At 41.6% G+C, this 21,260-nt stretch overlaps 2 protein-coding genes across 3 annotated transcripts; one reads left to right on the plus strand and one right to left on the minus strand.

The window, feature by feature from the left end:
* Positions 1-4,451: 4,451 nt before the first annotated feature.
* On the plus strand, positions 4,452-16,008 carry tuft1a (tuftelin 1a). The gene is made up of 12 exons (XM_058647343.1): positions 4,452-4,684; positions 10,760-10,831; positions 12,041-12,142; positions 12,236-12,322; positions 12,418-12,468; positions 12,596-12,682; positions 13,878-13,988; positions 14,087-14,310; positions 14,397-14,502; positions 14,606-14,689; positions 14,877-14,971; positions 15,101-16,008. The coding sequence occupies exons 1-12, from the start codon at positions 4,625-4,627 to the stop codon at positions 15,171-15,173; spliced, it is 1,152 nt and encodes a 383-aa protein (XP_058503326.1). The 5' UTR covers positions 4,452-4,624; the 3' UTR covers positions 15,174-16,008.
* Positions 16,009-16,136: 128 nt separating this feature from the next.
* Positions 16,137-19,228, minus strand: c13h1orf43 (chromosome 13 C1orf43 homolog). 2 transcript variants are annotated; one of them, XM_058647346.1, is made up of 7 exons: positions 18,926-19,228; positions 18,232-18,301; positions 18,010-18,115; positions 17,646-17,699; positions 17,388-17,554; positions 17,247-17,305; positions 16,137-17,152 (listed from the first exon to the last, which is right to left on the minus strand). In XM_058647346.1, exons 2-7 carry the CDS (start codon positions 18,292-18,294, stop codon positions 16,924-16,926), a joined length of 678 nt encoding a protein of 225 aa, XP_058503329.1. In that variant the 5' UTR covers positions 18,295-18,301; positions 18,926-19,228; the 3' UTR covers positions 16,137-16,923. The 2 variants fall into 2 exon arrangements, with proteins under 2 accessions (XP_058503329.1, XP_058503327.1); XM_058647344.1 differs by having other exon boundaries at positions 18,232-18,333.
* Positions 19,229-21,260: the final 2,032 nt, after the last annotated feature.

A 21,260-nucleotide genomic window follows, 5' to 3' on the forward strand; every position in this document is an offset into this window, starting at 1 on the left:
GTGGAGACATACTTTCCATGGGTGGAATAGGACTTCCATATAATTCCAGTTTTCCCAGTAGAACTTTAAACCTGAGAGCTGACGGGCTAATGACTGGGTGTGTTCTGTTTTGAAATCATGCCGTGTTTGCTATTACAGCATTGTTGCTGTTGTTCACAAAGTATGCAGCGTAACCGCAGGCGTGAAAATGTGTCCATGTGTTTCCAGGTGATCCGCATGTGGGAAGACGAACGTTAACATATACGATGACTAATGTGTTTCTGGGTAGTTTAAGTGCATTAATTTGGACAAAACAAAAGGAGTGGAGCAGAGACTGTCTTCATTTCAACACGTCAGTGCTATAAATATCCACATTTCTGTCGGGCCGGAATTTAGAAATACTCAGCTCAGTGTACCAAAAGTCTTAAGTTTAACTTCAATTTGTCTATGAAATTCTTACATAGATATCAACAAAAGCCCCTTAAATCAAATAAAAACAAAAAAAACTGAGAATTACCTTTAAAAAGTTTACTGAATTTAATTATGGTTGGTCATAAGAAAAATAACAATATTTTAAAATGAACTTTAATCAACTTGATTCACATGGAGAAGAACTGTTCTGCAATCATGAGGAAACAACAGCACTTTTCATCTTTACAGTCCCGACAGGGCACGGCACGGCTCTACTCAACACGGTTTGCTTCATTTTCCATTACTATCGTGCCTATGTGTGTGTCCACGTCACATATCGTATCGGCTCAGCTCGCATGGAACCTCATCAGAGTAGGTACTAAAAAAAAAAGGATCGGGTACCAAGCAAAAGATAAAAGTGCTGAGTCGAGCCGGGCTGGAACTGTGTCGTGAAAAAGCAAATCCCAACACAAGGGCCTTAACTGTGAGTAAGACGAGGTTGGTAATCAGGGAGGAAGAACAAATGACAAACTAGATTATGTGACTAAAATTAGTGCAAAGTGTCATCATTGTTTTCCAGAAAGAATGGTCATGTTACTAGCACAGAGGTGATTCTGTCACATTACTGCACTCATCATCACCTTCAGCTTCCACATGACCAACACATGACCTTTGCCTGCTTCTTTTAAACTTTTTATTGGACAGTTTTATACAACTGACTGATAACAACAAAATAGTATTTTTAATAGGCTGCGTGGTGTTTGTTAAGATCCTCAAGCAAGTGATTGTGTTGTTTTGTCTACGACACGACGGCTGACCTGCGTTGAAACAAGGAAATCAATAAGACCTTTTCATTTTCTTTGGCCCTTTGGTTATAATTCAATCAAGTTAAAGGAATAGTTCAGGTGTTTTCAGGTGTAGTAGTATGACGTCACCACTAACTCTACTGCACCAAAGTCCATGGAGAAAATCAACACCTGCTGCTGCTGCTTGTTTGGTAAGTTTGTGAATGAAGTTTTTCAAACATTTGACTCACCAGATAATAAACTCTAAGTACATCAACAACTCCTGTTTCCAGTCAGAAAGGGCTATTTCTAATTGTGAGAAAAGGTGACAAACATTCTTAAAATGTCATCAGGTATGAATTTTATTATGCGAGGATTTACTGGGCTAAAATCTAGTTTCCCTTCTATCCCCGCTGGCAGCCATGTTACCAATTACCAGCATGTGTCAATGCCACTTTCAACCATTGTCTACAGTCACTTCTAACACTATTTTCACACAAGATAACCTCATAAGAAAACCATTACAGTTACATCAGAGTGAGACTGATGGTGATCGGGTGGGTTCTGACTCACTTGCCAGTGTCAGGTGTGGATGTATGCAAACATGCAAACCGTCTGAGCTCTGGATCAGTCTGTCTGTCTGTCTGACTGTCTGTCTGTCTGTCTGTCTGACTGTGTGTGGTCAGCCGTGCGATGTTAACACATAATTATGGCCCGTGTCATTTCTTAGACTCGTGATGACACGCCGTGTTGAGGTGTAGGTATGTTAGTGTTCCGAGCATGTGATGTGGGAGAGCTTCATTCTTGATAATTAATCAACCATTAACACACAATTTGCTCGGATGTGATCATCAGCTACATTCCTGGTTGAGGATTAATTGCTGTGAAAGATCCACTGCATTTTGACATGACTTTTATTTTCTTTCACACATGATCAGTGTAAGGCGGGAACATTTCATCCCTGCTCATGTTTCAGACTCACTTAGCGTCACCTCCACGAGCTGTTGTTTGCTCCTCAACGGCCATTAATGCCATTAACGTCTTGATCCAATTTTAGGTCTGTGCCTGCCTGAAACAGCTCCTGCTAAACTCAGCCTCTTTTTTTGTGTATTTCTTTAATGGTCTTTAATATTAAAGTGCTTTTCTAGTTTTGATGACCACTCAAAGCTGCTTTACACTACAGTGTTTTGCTTGGAATGGGACGATACCTCTTCTATGTGTCCTATACTGACACAATATCACAAACTTGAGTCTGATACAGTCATTTTAGACCATTTATGATCTTGCCCAAGGACACATCTTCATGTAGACTAGCGGAGCTGGAAATCAAACCCACAACCTTCCTGATTTTGTGTGTGGCTTCTTCTGTGCAACAATAATGCTTATGTTTGTTTGTTTGTTTGTTTTCCCCAGGTTTCATTGACGTTACATACTGTAATTTGTCAACACTAACACTTTTATTGATCTGAATGTACTTGACCACATGTTTCATAACTCGCCAAGCCACTAAATGCTAAATAATTAACCACAACACAGTGAGGTATCTTCGACCGAAACATTTAAGTGGATTATTAATCTAAGGCAAAAGGCGTCCACATGTTAGCAGCTTCTTATTAATTCAGATGAAATGGATCCTGCTATCACTGGATTTACAAACCTGCTTTCCACATTCTTGTAATCTTAAACGGGTTCATTCTGTTGTGTCACGATTTTCAATTAATAATGTATTGGTAAACTGAGCGGTGCAGTCACTGTCGCTGGATTTCATCAGCCATTATCCAACTGAGGCATCATGAGAAGGTCATTTGGCCCCCTCAGCTGTGGTTTATAAGCTTTATGCATCTATAGAACGAAAATGGAAAAACATACAACACAAATATTGGCTTGGATCCATGTGACTGTTGGCCTGTGCTGTGCCACTGAAATGGTCAGACAGAAAAAGCATGAAAATAGTTGTTCCTGCTCAGTTTTTTGGGCCTTAAACTGTGAAACGTGTGGCCCTGATTTCATTTTCATTTCAGGTGTAACAATCCAATTTTCCATGCATTTAAAGAAGATGTAAGATGTGCATAAGCATCTGGGCGGATATCCTGAATATGCTCTGAGGGATTAGATATAGGCTTCCTCATACCTGCACAAACACTCTTCCAGTTAAACTCTTAAACAGACAGAGGTGAGTGTATGATGTGTGTGTGTTTGTGTGTGGGTTGCGTCTCCTTGCACAAAGAAGAGAAGTTGCTATTTGCACATCTCATTATGAGGAACTGTATTATTTGCACTATGAGCACCTGTGTTTTTGTGTTCTCTTCTTTTATTGTGCTTCTTTGTTCTTTCCTCTGTTATTCATTTTTCTATTATTATCGTTGCTCTGTGCGGTGTTTGCCCTTCGACCACGCCACATTTCTCCCAAGGGAGACGAACAAAATGACCCTGACCCTGACCTTGTTTGCATATTAAGCTTCCACATTGTTTGTTCAGGCATGATGGCCAGGATGGAAGCCTTACCTAAAGTACATATAAAATGGTTATTCTAAAGCTACAGAAATAAATAATCATTTTAAAGCAATTATGCACTTATAGAAGAATATGACGCTTAAGTTGGCGTCCGATTCTCAGCCTCTGATTCGTCAGTTAAGGGAAACTTAGTCCACTGAGCAGCTGATCCTGCGTTTATTTCACTTCTTACTGCGTTGACCGTGCATTTTTGACGCATTTGAAATACACTTTAACGTTTTCTGCACCCCTGCCCCGACCCCCACCACTTTTATTTCATTTGAGAACAGAAAAGTGGACATTTGAACCTAACTCCTCCACGTCTTAAATGTACTTAAGTACAGTAAATGTCATATACTTTAAGACTTTTACTTAAGTTCATCTTCTACCAAAGTCATTTTCTGCTAAGATACTTTGTGTCCCTTTAAAAAAAAAAAAAAGAATCGTGGTTAAATCAAAGTGAACTATGACTCCTCAGTGACTTTAATATTCAGTATCCTCTCTCTCTGGGGACATTGTATTCTCTTAACGTAACTCATGTTCCACTCTCATGTGACTGTGAGGATGATGTAAAGTTTCTGCACGTTATCCTGCTCTGACCTGCTGCTCCTCCCATCACAGCTATTCCCTCAGTTCAGGGCTCAGTTCCCTATTTGGCTGTCCTTGTCTCTCGGTGTGTGTGTGTGTGTGTGTGTGTGTGTGTCTGTGGGAGGTTCCACTGGTTTTACACTCCCACAGTGACGTGGTGAGAAAAGGTGTCACACAGTGTTCTGAGTGAAAGAGAGGAGGCAGAAACACAACACACACACACATTCACCGGTCTGTGGGTCAGTCGACGGTCATCACCAGCGTCTGGAGGAACTCTTCTTCCGTTTTATTCACTTCTTTCTTTATTTTATTATTCACTTATTTATTTGTATTTGACGCGCGCGGCGTGCTGTTGTGTTGTCGCAAAGATGAACGGAGTGACGAGGAGTCTGTGCACCTTTGAGGACATCAGAAACCAAGACTATGGGGTGAGTTATATTCGATATCACTGTTCGATTAAAACCAGCTGTGTGTGTTAAAAGAAAAATAATAATGATGATAATAATAATAATAATGATAAAACATAATTTGTAAAGGCATTGTTCAGAGGAGCTACCACTTGCAGCACTTGACACTTACTTTCATAATTTATTAACCTGTCGACTATTTCCTTGATTAATCGCCTAGTTGTTTGGTTTGTAAAAAAAAAAAAAAAAAGAAGGAGAGAATAAGTGTAGTTGGTCGTTGTTTAATTCCCAAACCTCGAAATCTCAATGACTTTCTTTGTTCGGCAGTTATGAAAAGAACTTGACAAATCGATTAATCAGTTAATCAGAATCACTGATTAATATGTAATTTCATTCATTCAATGCTTTTCATTTGTGGATTTGTTGTTTCCTTTTCAGTCACAATCATTTTCAGTTCCTTGTTGACATGACTGCTCTGTTTTGGAGGATAGATTAAAAAAAAAAAACATTTATTTATTGATGTGATTATGTCACAGATGTCTCACACACATGAAACAGATGGTTTAAATCCTCCGTGTCCTATTCAGTGTATTCTGAACCCTCTTTAATACCATCTAAATCTTATTTTGATCTTCCACTTCTTCTGTGTGGCTTCATGTCCTGACAAAGTCATAAAAACACAGTATTCTGTTCTGTCAGATTGTCAGATCTCTCGCTGTAGAACTGACCTTGTTGATCTGCTTTAAGTGGAGTATTTACTCTTAGGTATTTGGACGTGTGCTAATTAAAGTATTAAGGCCCAACATAAAGAGTTGTGTGCTTGTCACAGGTGCCTGCTGCTGGCATCACTCACAGGCTTACTGGTGCAGTCGTGACAGGCGGTTACACGTAAAAGCTCTGCTCGTCGTGCACCACCTGTGAGTGTAAAGTTTAGTCTGAACAGGATTAAACGGCACACGTCTCGCTTGACTTGCGCCGCATCCTCAGGCCGATGCTCATGTCACCTTCTCGCCTGTCTGCAGCACTGATGGCTTAATCATTATCCTTCCCTGAAAGCTGTTATCTCGCTTGCACTGTGGTTTATGAGGCTACAGGGCAGTATGACACTTTCACCTTATCAGCAGCAGCAGCAGAGCTGTCCACCAATCACACGCCAGACAACGGGGTTTCCTTCATGGAGAACACATGGTTCTTGTATTTTTTTAAAAATGCCTCAGGTGTGGTCAGGGCAGAAAGTGAGAGCCAACTCGTGTTTCAACGTGCCACGCGTGAATATCGGTGTCTGTCGTGGAGCTGCTCAGCGTGTACAAAGGGCAGCACCACTCACACCCCTAATAAAGCGATTAATCGTGGGGAAGAATGTGTCGCGGAGCGATTCAAGGAAGTCCCTGTTTGTTCAGCGTGTGTTTCATTTGTTGTATAACGTGGACCTGAAAGGACATTTTCTGCTTCAAACAGAACAGAGCCCAGGATCATCTTTGACAGAGTCATAGCCAGTAGTCACTTAGTCACCCACACTATTTACATAGCTGGAAAGTCAGATGAGGTGTTTTGCATTATCACTGTGCAGGGCTGAAAGAAAAGCAGTGGTCATAACCAGAGCTGTAAAGATACTGTAGCCTACATGTGGAGAAGGGATGTGCAGAGTGAGGCCTTCAGGGGTTGTGTTGTTTTCTTTTTATTGTTTGAAAGTATGTTTACTGATAAGAAGATTTAGCCACCACTGGCTGTTCACCCTCGGAACACAGAGCATTGAGGCTGCTGTTTTTTTCCATTGCTATGTTAAAATGTACAGTATATACAGTGTCCTTTATCCTTCAGCACAACATAGACAATCCGATTTAAAAAAAAAAAAAAAAAAGAAATACATTTTCACTAACTATATAATTCGGTTTCGCTCGGCTCATTTTTATGAACAAAAAAGAAAAGAGGTCTATTTTGTGACTTCTGCACAATTATTGCTACTTTATACCACTACCATATAAAAATTAATCATAACTTTGACTCAACAACACATAAGAAGATGAAATGCATTATGTAAAGACACACCCCCAGGATGTCCGTAAGGCATTGTGTATATTCCCACGGCAATGTACCATTGGTGGTAATTGCTTGTTGGCTGTCGAGGCACTTTTTCTTTTTTATTAAATTATGCCACAAAGATGTTTAGTTTCCCTGCATTGAGTGACACATTCCCTCTATCTTTCCTCATTCTCCGTCACCATCTCTGTCAGGAGTGTGTGACATCACTGGCTGGGAATTTACCAAGCATGGCATCTAGTCGTGTCTCTGTGGAGGAAAAGACTGCAGCACAGCTGGAGCACAGCTGGAGCACACCTGGATCACAGAGCAGAGAAAAACACACGTCGTTACTCACGTCATAGATCCTTGTTCCTGGACAAGTCGTCTGCTTTATCGTCTGACGCCGTGATGATGATGAACACAGACACTTTAACAACCCTTTACTTCACACCTCCGCTCGACACAGTTTACCAAACCTTTAGCTTAACCTTTACGTTTACACAGACGACCTCAAAGGCGAGGAGTGAGTCAGTTAATCTGTATGTGTTAAAGGAGGGGGAATACATTAAACTACGCAACATTCCACATTTCTATACAATATATGGTAAATAACAAAGAAAAACAAGGACACACTTTTGCATTACTCTTTCATTTTACCCAATCTTGACTTTTCATTGATAAATGAACCTATTGTTGCACTATAGTTGGGCAGTGTAATCACATGTCCAGACCACTACCATAACAGAACTCTTTAATTCTTACACCTGTTGTGTCTGTGTCAAAGGCCGAGGTTTTATAATGCACTTGGAAAAAAGTGTCATCTGTGCAGCAGGTGTGAGAAAGCAGTGCATTATAGACACAGTGTGATTTCCATGTGGTGGATGAAATACACACACACACACACACACAGTGCACCAGCCTGTGAGGCACAACAAGAGGATGTTTTAATATGTAAGGCTCTTTTACCTGTTACACGTTGAGAACCTGTGCAACTTAATATCAGGTAGTTATTTAAAGCCACACACAGCTCTGGGGGAGATTTTTTGTTTTGTTTTCTTGTCCCAGATTAAGGAGGTCTGGCTGTTCAGTAACATTCTCAGGGAGCAGTCACCCCTCGGCACATTTAACACGGATGATTTACAGGCCTCCTGATGCCAGAGTCCAAAACAAAAGCGTCTTCAGGCCCTGTGAGCCTCTCTGATTGGTCATCCCCCGTGATCTTTTGTGCCCATTGTCGCTGTGCCCAGCAGCGTGGCTGCAGTTTTGCTGTGTGCTTAGTTTCAGATTTCTGCTTCGTTTTAAAAGGTAGTGTCTGTGTGTGTTTGTGTGTGTGTACCTCGGGGGTGCGACGTCCATCTTTGTGTGCGTTATCCCGCCTGTTTGTGTCTGTGTGTCTGTGCATACATGCGTCACTGTCCATGAGCACATCCAACTGGTTCCTTTGTTTGTGTTCCCAGGAAGTCTAGTCTTACAAGTTGGCTTTAGCAGGTGGTACAGACGCCATTGTGTGTCCGTGTGTGTCCGTGTGTGTGTGAGAATATAAGAGTAAGGCAGAGAGAGCAGCGTGTAAATAGTTGATGGCAGAGCGAGGATTAGCTGTCTTTGTTTGGTTGTCCATGAAGGGCCAAAGAGGTTGTATCATGATGGATTCCTCCTTAACAAACCCCTTACTGTTCTCCTTTTTTTTTCTCACCCCCTCCTCTCTTTTCCGTCTCTTGTTCTCTGTTCCCTATCTGAGCTTTCAGGTGTGTGTAATCTGAGAGGAAGGCATGTTGAACAAGAGGGGAATTTTTTTGCTTTCATTTCTGTGACTCCCGTTTGTCATAGTTGGACCCCCACCCAAACTATTAGGCTATTTCCTTTGCCTGCTTACTTTCTTTTTCTTATCTCATCTGCGCCTCACAGTTCAATACATCCCTCTCTGCTCTCCCTTCTGTGATTGTATTCCCAGTGGACCATAAATGCAATCCATCTGTTGTGGATGGAACCCTTTTTATTTTTTTTATAACCTCCCCACTCTTTATCAGGGCAATAAGCCTTACATTTCCTCTGTCTGGCTAACATGAAGGCCAGGGCTTTCTCCACATCAGACACAGTAGAACGGCCTTCATTCACGTTGAATGGCAAAAACATTGAAGTTGAAAAGTGAATTCTTTATTTTAGAATCAGCAGTGTACAATAACAGTCTCACATCGAGGTCTAAATAGTTGCTGTTCTTGATCTTCTGATCATATCACATGATTCGAGCTTCTGCTCATGATGTGATATGACATGTGAAAGCTTCACAACAGACACTGAACAGACTGTGGCGGACTAAACAGGAACTGGAGTTTGTGTTATTCATCAAAATCAGATTGATTATCAGTTGTTTACCAAAATAAAATACCCACACCCTCAGCCACATTGATAATGAGTTGTTTACCAAAATAAAATACCCACACCCTCAGCCACATTGATTATGAGTTGTTTACCAAAATAAAATACCCACATCCTCAGCCACATCGATTATGAGTTGTTTACTAAAATAAAGTACCCACACACAAAGATACAACATTGATATACATTAATATGTAAAGCCTGACCAAACCTTTACTGTACGACTGTAGCTCAGTATTAAGTCGAGTCGTCTTTCAACATGAAGGTTGTGAGTTCAACTCCGCAATGTCCTTGGGCAAGACACTTAACCCTATGATGCTCCTCGCCACATGTGAGTGGGTTTGAAAGATGCATGGTAGAACACGTGCTGCGTATATGTATATATATATATATTTATATATATATATACATATGTATGTATGTATGTATGTGTATATATATGTGTGTGTGTGTGTGTGTGTGTGTGTGTGTGTGTGTGTATATATATATATATATATATATATACGTATACTGTACACTACAGTAGCAGCTTTGAGTGTCATCAAGATTAGAAAAGCGCTACAGTATATAAACACAGACAGTCCATTCCTCACCCTAACCACAAACCGTTAATGCTTAACCCTAAATTTAATCTAACCACTAACCACTATTCAAATATTAGCCCTTAAGTTAACCAGTTCCTCAGAAATGAGGTTCTGTTTGTTTTTTTATGCACATATATATACACATACATGCTAAAACATGCTAAATTCCACACATTACTCCTCATATGATCAGTCAGGCTGATTATGTGTGTGTATACTTTACTGATCCCAGGATCCCAGTAATTCATTTGCAGCTTATCCCATCTACAATCACACAAACAGCAATAAACATGTTACATGCCGTGGCTACGATCCATAAACAAGCAAATGTTTGGCGAAGGCCAGCGAGGTACGGTAACTAAGGTTGTTTATCAGCACAAACATTGCAGACATTTCTTCTTGTTGCCTGTTTCATGTCATTCACTAAACACCAGGATTCCGGGAAGTAAACAGAATTTGTGTTGGACTGGAATGAGTTGCATAATGCGTTTGACCTCCTCCCTCACATCCGCATACTTGTCCGTGGATCCGCGCTCACTGGGTATCTCTTATAAGGGGTTCACTGTGCTGAAAGACACACACCAGACACTTCTCCTGCTGAAATGGCCTCTCTTCTGTAAGCTAAAGACAGATTTCCAAGGTTTGTGTGTGTGTATCTATGCATTTATTAATGATCTGACTTGCTCCGCCCTGTTACACTGTTTGCATGCCAGACTGTTGATGGCTTCTGCAAAGTTTTGTTGCGTTGGAAATGTTCTGTCTTGCTGGACATTACAACTTCTGCCCACTTTCCCAGAAATGCAGCCAGCAGTTACAATTGGCTGAGAGTGTCTGAGGATTTCCTTCTAAGTCCCTCTGACGTCCACAGCACACATTTTAAATAAAACAATCTGTCTGTGTGCAGTTGGGGAAAACTTCAGCTTTCTCTCTGACGATTGTAACAGTCTTTTTACTGGCTGCTGCCTCCCCTCCCTCTGTCTCTGTTTCGCTCAGTGAGTATGACTCAGTCTCTCCTCCTCGTTTTTCCCCTCTACTCCTCAGTCAGTCTCTCCATCCCATAACGGTCTCTTTGTGGATTCACTTCATATTCCTCTTTCTTCCTTGCCTTTTTCAGGAGAGGTGCAGACGACTGCGGCTCACGCTTCAAGACCAGGCAGCTCAGAGTGCGGAGCAGTACAGGGATAAGGTAAGGACTTAGGTCACACTCTGGAACACCAGGAATATCCCAACAGTCGGAGATGAAGTAGCATTGGAAAGTTACATGGAATAATATTTATTTGTGTACTTCAAATACACGATTTAGGTAACATACATATGCTTACTCGTATCATTTTTGAAACGACATTGCACAGTGTTATATGTTTAAAGACTTCACTGACAATAATGCGTTACTTATAATGTAACTTTCTCAGGGAATAATGCCAGAGCAGACGCTGCCATTTCATTGTTTTGTTTTTGGCTGGTTCTATGTTTTATGCCAGATAAAAAAAAAAAACATTTGTTGTACGTTGTCTTCCTCACATTAGAGTCTAGTAGCTCATTCGTATAGTATCCCATGAGGTAACGCTCATTAAAAACAGTAAGTATTGTTCTTTAGCTTGACTCATACCACAACTCAAATCACGATCTCAATATGTCAGAAAAAGTGCAATTATATATTGTCTACCTAAAACCTTTAGCCCTGAATGTTATGTATAAACTGTATAGAGATGGCAGTGGTTTGTAAACTTGCCATAGCTGCCATCCGCTTTTCATTAGTGCCGTCTAACTTATTTAAAGACATTAGACCATTGTTTAGCCAAAACCAGCACCACCAACGCCAGAGGTGAGGAGTTACATAACACCTCCCCACCTTCTTCTGCATGCCCCTCCCTCTCCCCTCCCTCTCCCCTCCCCTCCCCTCCCTCCCTCTTGCTGTTTATGGTGTCGACGAGTCTGTTTACTGCTTCCAAAGAAGCACCAGATGGGTTTAGTTTATGGGTTTTTTTTTATGGGTTTAGTCTCCACAGTGATTATGACTGAAACGCATCTTCCTCATGATTATGAAGTTTCACAGTCTGGAGAAACGCACGGGAATAATAAGCTGAGGAGGCCACCGAGAGAAGCATTTTATTCCGAGAATATTTAATCTTAAAGGGGTTATTCGTTCAGTGACGTCGTTTGTGTCCGACATTTCGCAGCTGAGGTTTCATAACGGTTTGTTGAACTGAATGTTCCTCTGGAAGTGCTCTGTTGCAATATTGATCACAAACATGGATCAGGTCCCATTCTAGGGTGAGGAAAACACTGTGACTTTGCCCACGTTCAAGTTGGCGCAGGATGTTTGGAAATATAACCTTTGCTCATGCAAAACAGCCCATGAAACACTGAAATCTCTCTTTTGTCCAATTTCCAGCCAGTCGGACGAGCGTTTGCAGTGGTGCAGCGGGGAAGTGACAGACCTGCCGTGACACCAGAACCAGTCAAATCGAAGGAGGAGCAGGTTGAAGTAATCAAGGTGAGTTGAACGGATCGTTTCTACTGTAGAGACAAACTGTGAATTAGTCCTTTTTTGATTTGTGGTTAATATCCATGTGTCTCTCTGCTCCAGGTCTATCTAGAGGCTCGCAAACAAGAGCAGCAGAAACACCAGCAGAGTCTGAAGATGCTGTCAGACGAGGTTTCACAGATACAGGAGGTCTGTATTTGCATCATGTAATGTAATTATTCTAAAAAAGAAAACATGATAATAATTATCTCTTTGACTCACTATTTCTTCTGTATTCCACGTAGGTGAGGTATTGCCTGAAGACACTGAGGGAGCAGATGGCAGCCAAAAACAAGGTAGGTTTATTTTAGGCCACTATGTTCGGGCTTTACCATTGTTAACCTTACATCCTGTATGCTTAGTGGTATTTCCTCCACCTCTCTTTCACTCCTTCCTGGCTCACGTCCTCCTTCTCTCCCCCAGCCCCACACGAATGGGTGGAAAGTGGGTATTCCCTTCAGAAAGAGTTCCTCGTCTACGCACAAGGGAGAAGCTAAAGTGGACGCACAGGTGAGCCGTCTCTCATGTGGACCTCTGTTTGCAGTTTGTCAAAGCAATGAACGAGTCAAACCTCTGGGATCCTAGCTGCAGTCCACTGTGATTTGTTTCCCTGGACAATACTGTGTGTGTGGGACATGCCTGTTATGTAGTCACCACTTTATTAGGTACACCTGTTCAGCTGCTTGTTGAGACAAATATCGAATCAGTCCATCACACACACACTCAGTGCATTATGGCATGTAGCTATGATCAAGATCACATCAGGAAGGAAAAGTTATTTAAAGTTAAAAGTTTTGATGTTTTTGGTGCAAGACTGGTCTGAGTATTTCAGAAAGTACTGATCATTTTATGCACAACCATCTAGTCTTGATAGAGAATGGTCAGAAAAAGAGAAAATATCCAGTGAGTGGCATTTGTCCGCCCTGTTGATGCCAGAGGTTAGAGGACAATGGCTAAACTGGTTCAAAATGATAGAAAGGCAACGTAACAGTCGCTCAAATAACAGCAGAAGACCATCTCTGAACACACACAAGACATTGAACCGTGAAGCAGATGTGCTACAGCCGTGGAATACCACACCTGGTAGTGGTCGTCTTGCCTCCATTATGTACCTAATAAAGTGGCCAAAAATGTGTAGAAGGACTGAATCCAAAGAGAGAAACAAACTGTGAAGTAATGCAGGCTAAAACAGAGGGAAAACATTAGAGTTGGAACATAGACTGTATCTTTACTGCACCCCAGGGTCTATGAAAATGTGTGAGAAGGCTGTTCAGCACACATTGTTCCTCAGTCTGCATGTGTTATTGTGTTCAGACCCACCTCATTGTTCCCAGCATTCCACAGATGCTTCATCCTTTTAATAGTTTTGCTTCTGTTTTTGAGCAGTGCGCGATTAGACGCCATTACAGGTTCGCATGTCATTGAAATTGTGAATCGAGCACAACAAAGCTGACACCGACTTTTGAAATAATTACAGCATTTATCTGTGACTCACGCTCTGGGTCACTCGCCGAAGTGTTGCAGACACATGGAACAAAACAAACTCATGACCCAGCTGCTCCATTGACGCACTCTGACACGCCTGTTCTCAACAGCCAAACCCACAGAGCCTGAGCAAAACAAGTTTTGATATGACCTCATGAGAAAAGTGTCTCTGGCTATCAAATCATTATTTTCACTAAACATCGTACTCCTTCTCTATCAGGAAGCAGAAGATGAAGCAGAGAGGACGAAGCTCAGGGAGGTCAGTAAGCGCCTGTATGCACAGATGCAGGAAGCTGAGAAGAAACACCAAGAGGAGAAGGAGAGGCTGCAGGTGAGATGCACACCAGCATGTTTTTCCACACGCTTTATGTGTCATTATAATTTTTGGCCCGATTTATAAAACAAACTTGATTCTCGTGTCAACTCCAGACTGAAGGCACCAGGCTGAGGGAGCGTTTGAGCAGCCAGGAGGATATATTGAAGACCATAGAGGAAGACAGCGAGAAAAAAGACCATCGCATCGAGGAGTTGCAAAGGTTGTTGGGAGGGATGGAGCAGGAGAGTGCAATGCTGCGGGACGCAATCCGCAACCGCGAGGAAGAAATGTGCGAGCTGCGTAACATCAGAGAGACTGGTCGGAAAGGAGACCAGAGGTTAGTTAATAAATCATTTCTCCATCAATTACATAACTCATCGCATGTGTCCTGTACATTAAATGTCTGCGTGGACTTTTTTTTAGGGCTGAACAGTTGGAGAAGGAGGTGGCTATTCTCAAAGAGAAGATCCACCATCTGGATGACATGCTGAAAAGCCAACAGAGGAAAGTCAGACACATGATTGAACAGGTGAGGCACACATGTGCGAGACTAAAGCAAACAACTTTGTCTCCGTGAGCATATTTGTGCAGGATTTCGCTCACTGTTTGAACTTGTGTTTGTTCTTCTGCAGCTCCAGAACTCTCGCATGGTGATCCAGGAGAGAGACCGGGTGATCAAAGAGCTGGAGGAGAAAGTGGCATTCTTGGAGGCTGAGGTAGGAGCTGCTCACTGTCTTGGCCGTTCATGGCATCTCAGTGGGATTTCAGATTAAAGGTCAAGGTTAAATGGAATTGAGGCACAGGAGAAAGCAGATTTAGCCACTGTCAGTTTGTCCATTTAAATTTCAGTCTTCGTAAACTCATGTGAACTGACCTGTGATACTGTAACTCCTGTGTTTGCAGAACCGGGAGATGCATGACCAGATGGAATACTTCCTCGGAGAACAGAGGTCAAATTCCTACCTTTCATCAGAGCGCAACCCCCAGATTGTCTACAGGTAATTTTTGTCAGAAGCAAACATTTTCATGTCCTGAAATATTTGGATTGATCAAATCTTGATCTCAAATTGAAACTCATGAAATTCACTCACCTAAAATTGGCTGTTTCTTTCTCTCTATTGTCACAGTAAACCAATCAAGCTGTCCACCTCATCTAACAAACCACTTCCTTTCATCAAAGTCATCGAGATTAAGTCATGAAGTGGCTATGCAGCAGAAACACACATTTCGGGGATTAAGAAAACAGAACCACCAAACCTTTTTCACGACAGACTGAAACCAAACAGCAGCAGCAATGTTTGGAGAGCTGAGCTTCTTGACCTGCAACTACAGCACTAAGCACAAACACTCTTGAAGGTTTATGTTTGGTGTGTGTACACTGGGCTCTGCTCTGTACTTGTGTATGTGAATAGTAAATACCAGATTTAACATAGATGATTTAAGTGTACGGATACACTTGATGTACTTTGAAGGTTTTACACATAATACAGCAGCGTAGTATGCCACTGTTTCCTAGTCCTGCCCTGATCTGTCACGTTTTTGACCTGAAGTCTTTTTTATTGTGTTGAATATGTGTTGTACAAAGGGCAGGATGGCAAATTTTAGCAAACTTTAGCAAAAGTGTGTAATAATAATAATAATATTATATAATCCTAATGTAGCATCGATTTACATGTAGCTAACCAAGCTGTCATGACGTAAAAATCATTAACCTGAGGATCTGAATCCTCACTGTCACATGACCATAAGCGCGTAAATAATGACTGTGGCCTGTGTAAGGTCAACACCCTGCACTCTGCTGAAAAGAGCAGTTTTAATCCCCAAACGCTAATTTGGCTCTTAATGTTATCTGAGGAATCAGACGGAATATTTCTGTTTCAGAGGTGTCATGTTTTTTTCTGAATATTTCTTCTAAAGCATTTCAGGTCCCTGCCAGTATGTGCACTGTCACCTTGTTTGTACATATTTGTGATTTGATTTCTAACAACTTTCTTCTTTGTATTTATTTATATTAAATAAAAAAATATCTATTGTACATGCTGTCATCTGTGTTTTGCAGTGATTAGCAGTGAAAGGAGCACCATCTGCTGGACACTCTTAATATAGCAAGCACGTTTCTATGACGCGTTGACTGCATGAAAGGACACAGTACGGCAAAACCACTGAATGTCACTGTTTTATTTTAATGGCGACTGATGAGGATGGCAACACAGAAAATAAAAATCCTTCAGGCATCACAATGCCTCTATGAAAACCCTGAATACCACGTGAAAGAGGCAGTTTTAAGTGAACAACGACCCCAGATGCTACACCTCTTAATCATTATGCACTGGAATACTGTTAAATTACATTGCACTGAGAGAAATTATTAATTTAAAAGAGCACTTCATCATCACAATCAATCAAGTATGGCTTCTGTAAAACAAACATTTAAGGCTTAAAATAAGGCAAATTCACAGTAGTGGAGACATACATTGACATAAACTGTGTTTTTTTTTCCCCCAGTGTGGAGCATGAACCGTTAACAGTCGTATCAGTAGTAAGAGTAACACGATAACATGATAATATACAGTCACGTTACCACAACAAACCTGCATAGGCCTTTACATTGTGCAATAAATACTGATTGTCTGGTGCATTTGCATAGCCGCATAGCTCTGTTTATGTTTTGGTCAATTCAACCACACTTGGGACTATATATAACTACAGTCACTTTTCTTGCCAAGCATAGCAACACATGCTGTAAAACAGGATATATGCTTAAGCTACACTTAGGTAAAGAGCAGTGCCAGTAGTCTGATAAGCACTAAACCAGGCAATTAAGTGTGTTAGTGTATAAAGGCTGTGTTTTTGTACAGGCGTTCTAAATCTGTCTAGTGGCTGTAACTCCATTACTGCCCACAGGTGCTTAAATCACCTCATCTTTCCGTTGGTCAGGCGTCAAACATTTTTAGAGCGTACTGTCCAGAGTGTTGTAGTTGTCTTTAAAGTTCTTCAGCTCGAGGAAGTGCCTGGGTCTCTTGCTACGCTGCTGCATTGAAGATATGAGGTAGGTGGTTTGGGTAGGGGAGGAGGCGGAACTCGCTGGCTCTGTGGTGCTGGTCAGGTCTTTGGCTGCAGACTGGTGGTTCTGGATCAGAGTGCTGCTGCTGCTGCTTCTGCTACTTTGAGACTTCACACTGAAACAGTGACACAGTGTGGATTTAACATTCCATGCTGGGATTAGCTCAGAATGAAAGCTGTAAGAGAGCACAGCCAGGGGGGTTGACTTACATAGTGGCCAGTTCATTGAGAGCTTCCTGGTAGTTTAAAAACTCAGCTTCACCAAAAGCCTACAGTCAAAGACACAGGTGTCTGAGATCAGTGAAGGTAAAAGCACAATTACTGTATAAACGGTAAACAAAAAGTACTGACCTCAGCTCCATGGCGGGCTTTACTGTACCCATCCAGCACTTTGTCAATGAGCGAGATTTGGCTGTCTCGGAACATGCAGTGAGAATTCCGTAGCTCCAGAAGCCAGGTGCGAAATCTTTTCCCCGTCACAGCAGCGGACGTCCCACCCAGCTCATGGAAAGGAAGATCTTTTGACATAAAGCACAGGTTGTGCTGTGGTCGTGGATTCAAGAGTGCTGTCATGGAGAAACTAAATTAAACATTCACAAGAAAGCTTACCAGTGTCTCTGATGGCATCCAGGGCTTTCATCCTGTACAGGTTGTCATAGGAACCTGAGACACAAAACATTTCAACGTTCAAATAAACAACTCATGTAAAGAGTAGTTCCAGGGCTGTGTGTGCGTGTGCACTTCTTAAATAGGCTGTATGGACCAACTGTCAGACATACCTATCTTTGTGAGGACATTTTGACCAGCTTTATGAGCATTAAGACCTGTTTTCAGTGTTAGGCTTAGGCATTTAATTGTAATGGTTAGCGTTAGGGTAAGGGGCTAGGGAATACAGAGAGTGTGTGTGTGTGTGTGTGTGTGTGTGTGTGTGTGTGTGTGTGTGTGTGTGTGTGTGTGTGTGTGTTCCTCTGACCAGTCTCTCTCCGCTTTAGCCGGTCATCATCTGGGGACAGCAGACGAGGCTCAAAGTGGATTTTCTGGACCTGGCAAAGTTTGGCTTCAATTTGTTGTCTTAGTTCCTTAGTAACAGAAACATTTTTAAAATTAAAAGACCAGAAAGAACAAGCAATACATGTAAAAGAAAACAACAACAATATTTAAACAGCAAGACACTTGATTATGATGCCTGTCTTACTTTAGGTGCATTGTGGCCGAGGGGGACGTGTGGTCCTCTCCGAGACTTCACGGCGAACCGCATAATTTGTCTTTTGACAAAGATAAACAGCAAAACAAAAATCTAGAGAAGAGTCGACAGTTAAATTCAGTTTTGCACTTTTAATGATATAACACAACTAAACTTAATTTTGTTCCATTCTTCAAATCTAAAAACTACCTTAGATCTTAAATCTAAACAAATAAGAAGTGTTTCAGAAACAAATTATGGACTCAAAATTGAATATGGGGCATATCTGTTTCTGTTATGCCTCCACCATAACAAACATTTGTGTGATTTTCTATCGTTTTAAACAAACAGCAGCACTGACATAGCTGGAGAACATTCATTTACAATAAGGAAAACACATTTCAAAAGATGACAATTCACATTTGTGCATTAAATAATATTCCTAACTATTTTTACAGCCATTTCTGTGACACTTTATTTTATTTTGAATAGGTAAACTCGTTACTTCCAGGAGACATAAAGTAACTTTGACAAATTAATCACAAACAATCTCTGCGAATGACTAGTTAATTGGTTTAATTTAAAAAAATGTAATTGTTGTTTTGGTGACATAAAAATGACAGTTCTGGTGAAGTTTCAGTTTAATTCAGTTATTTCACAGTTAAAACAAACAAAGTCACCGATAACAAGGCTACAAAAGACTCACCAGGCTTCCGTAGGCCATGACCAGCACCACATTAATGCTGGAGAGCAGAGAGTCATTCCGCATTTTGAAAGGGTTCCTTTTTTCCCTCTAAACTAACATAAACACGACAGTTCAGCGCATGTGATGTTTGTAACAGCTCACTCTTACATTTAGGCAGTCGTGACTAAACCGCACGAGGCTGACGTTAAACATGACACGGGACAGAAGAAGTTAGCAAAAGTGATTTCGGTTGTTTCATGTCGCTGTCTGCTGATTTGTTGACTTCCGCGGTGGTCACGTGACTGGTACGGCTAGGTCGACGTCAGGGGTGACGTTTTGCTTGCCTCTTCTGCCCCCTGCTGCTCAAAAGTAAGTACACAAACATAAATAAACACACTAATGATAAAGACTCAGTACACTGAGGTCAGTAAACCCTGTCATTTCAGCTCCAGCCGTCACATTAATGAAAAGATACCGACATTGAACTACTAAAGTCCCCTAAGTTTGCTGTCTATTTTCACTGAATACCCCATACACTATTTATATCCACTGTGGCCTACTGATTAAATACCATAAACTGTCCCTGTCTTGCTCTCCTACACCCCAAAGTATGAATTTAAATCACCACTGTGTCTGTGTGAGCAACATCCTGCAGAGACAGTGGGTGCTATTCTTCAGGAACAAGTGGGTGAGTGTCTGTGGAGCCATGCTGGAACTATTTACCCCTACTCACACACTTATCTTTGTCCTGCGAACCCACCAGTCATCTGTCTGTAGGGCTAAACATTGACTAGATGCTCATGACCTCGGAACCAGTCGGGATCAGTGTTTCTGCCTCAGTGTGTTTTGTTTTTTTTACTGTAGCTCAGGGACACAGACTTGTCAGTTACCCTCGCAGCGTGCCGATGTGGTAACCACAGCTTCCTCTGTCTCAACGGAAAGACAGTAGCAGGTGCATGCAAAAGAGCAGCAGTAAGAAGATGAACCTCCGCGTGTCTAAAAGCAAAGACCTGTGAGTGCTTGGATACTTTCTTTATTTCATACATCTCTGTATAAGATACAGGTCTGCTATGCCCTTGTAAATCTTTGAACAAAATTGATTCAGTGGTTGTTTGTATTTATGCTGAATTATATTATCATTATCATAACCAGTGTCAATACAATCTCTCTACAGCCAGTGTGTTCATTTCCACTGGAGCTCTGTTTTGTAGAACATAATGTCACAGAGGAGTGGATTTCCAACAACATTTAACCATGCTCCTATTCCAGAGTGAATATGAAGTCTTTGTGGTTTCTGGTCTCAATTAAAGGTACTCTGTTATTATGTATTTCGATACCTGCTCTGCCCAGATGATGAGACTCGAGTAAGCCTGTCACTCATGTTCAGTTTCACACTGTACTCCTCCCTTGAGCTATGAAATGCTGATGTCACAATGTTACACATGAGAGATGGGACTGTAGGTGTCGGTGGGGTGTGTGTGTGTGTGTGTATCTGTGTGTGTGCATTCCCTGTTGATTGTTCAACCATTTAGTATGCTGTAGTTAGGAATGCTACCCTGTGAGAGGAGGGAAAGACAGAGAAAACAATAGGAGGGGGAGGAGAGAAAAAGGAGAGGGAGAGAGAGAGAGAAGGAGAGAGAGAGAGAGGCGACAAACCAGTGTGGCAGGTTTGTGTCACTGTACACAGTCCATTATGCATAGCTAAAGGAAAGAGAAAAAGACACAAAGACAGTGAGGAGCTGATGTCATTGCAGTGCGCTGCCTTCGTTGTGAACCTCTGTCAACACAAACGGTAAGGCATATGGTGTGTTGGGGAGTTTTGTGAATGGATGAAAGAGCTGTACTTGGAGTAGATTGGTGTATTTTTCACCAACGTCTAGTTGCACTCGTGTTTTTCTTGCTATTTATTTTAAGTAGTTTAAAGTAAAGTGCACGGTGTTGCCCGGGTTACCCAGATGGGAGGCTTTGTGACCTAGCAGAACAGGTGTTTCTGTAAACTGACACTCGGGCTCACCTGTATTGGAAAGCAACACAGACACATGTCGTAACCTGGACTTCATGAAATTGTTTTGAAACCTATATAAGAGGTTCTTATCTAATCGCTCTGCCCTGTTGTGTTTGTGCAGTAAACAACTGATGACTGATGTCAATAGTTGGATGATTGGATCCTAAAGGTGACTCGATGAATGATCAGAAGACAGTTTCACTGTTGTGTGGCACTATACTGTGATATCTCTCGTGTGCTATTGTCCACCATCTGTAACACTATCAGTCTCTTTCTTTGCTGCTGTATGTAAATGAGAGCAACTCTGCCGTCATCTTTGGTCATCTTATCTGATCATTTCATGTGAATCCG

This window comes from Solea solea, chromosome 13 (assembly GCF_958295425.1).
Source record: "Solea solea chromosome 13, fSolSol10.1, whole genome shotgun sequence".
Lineage (NCBI taxonomy): Eukaryota > Metazoa > Chordata > Actinopteri > Pleuronectiformes > Soleidae > Solea > Solea solea.

Coding starts and splice junctions, on each gene's coding strand:
- tuft1a (XM_058647343.1), top strand. CDS start 4,625: ATGAACGGAGTGACGAGGAGTCTGTGCACCTTTGAGGACATCAGAAAC. Junction 4,685..10,759: donor TCAGAAACCAAGACTATGGG/GTGAGTTATATT, acceptor TGCCTTTTTCAG/GAGAGGTGCAGACGACTGCG. Junction 14,311..14,396: donor GGTCGGAAAGGAGACCAGAG/GTTAGTTAATAA, acceptor ACTTTTTTTTAG/GGCTGAACAGTTGGAGAAGG.
- c13h1orf43 (XM_058647344.1), bottom strand. CDS start 18,988: ATGCGGAATGACTCTCTGCTCTCCAGCATTAATGTGGTGCTGGTCATG. Junction 17,555..17,645: donor GGATGCCATCAGAGACACTG/GTAAGCTTTCTT, acceptor TTATGTCAAAAG/ATCTTCCTTTCCATGAGCTG. Junction 17,153..17,246: donor CTCAATGAACTGGCCACTAT/GTAAGTCAACCC, acceptor TCACTGTTTCAG/TGTGAAGTCTCAAAGTAGCA.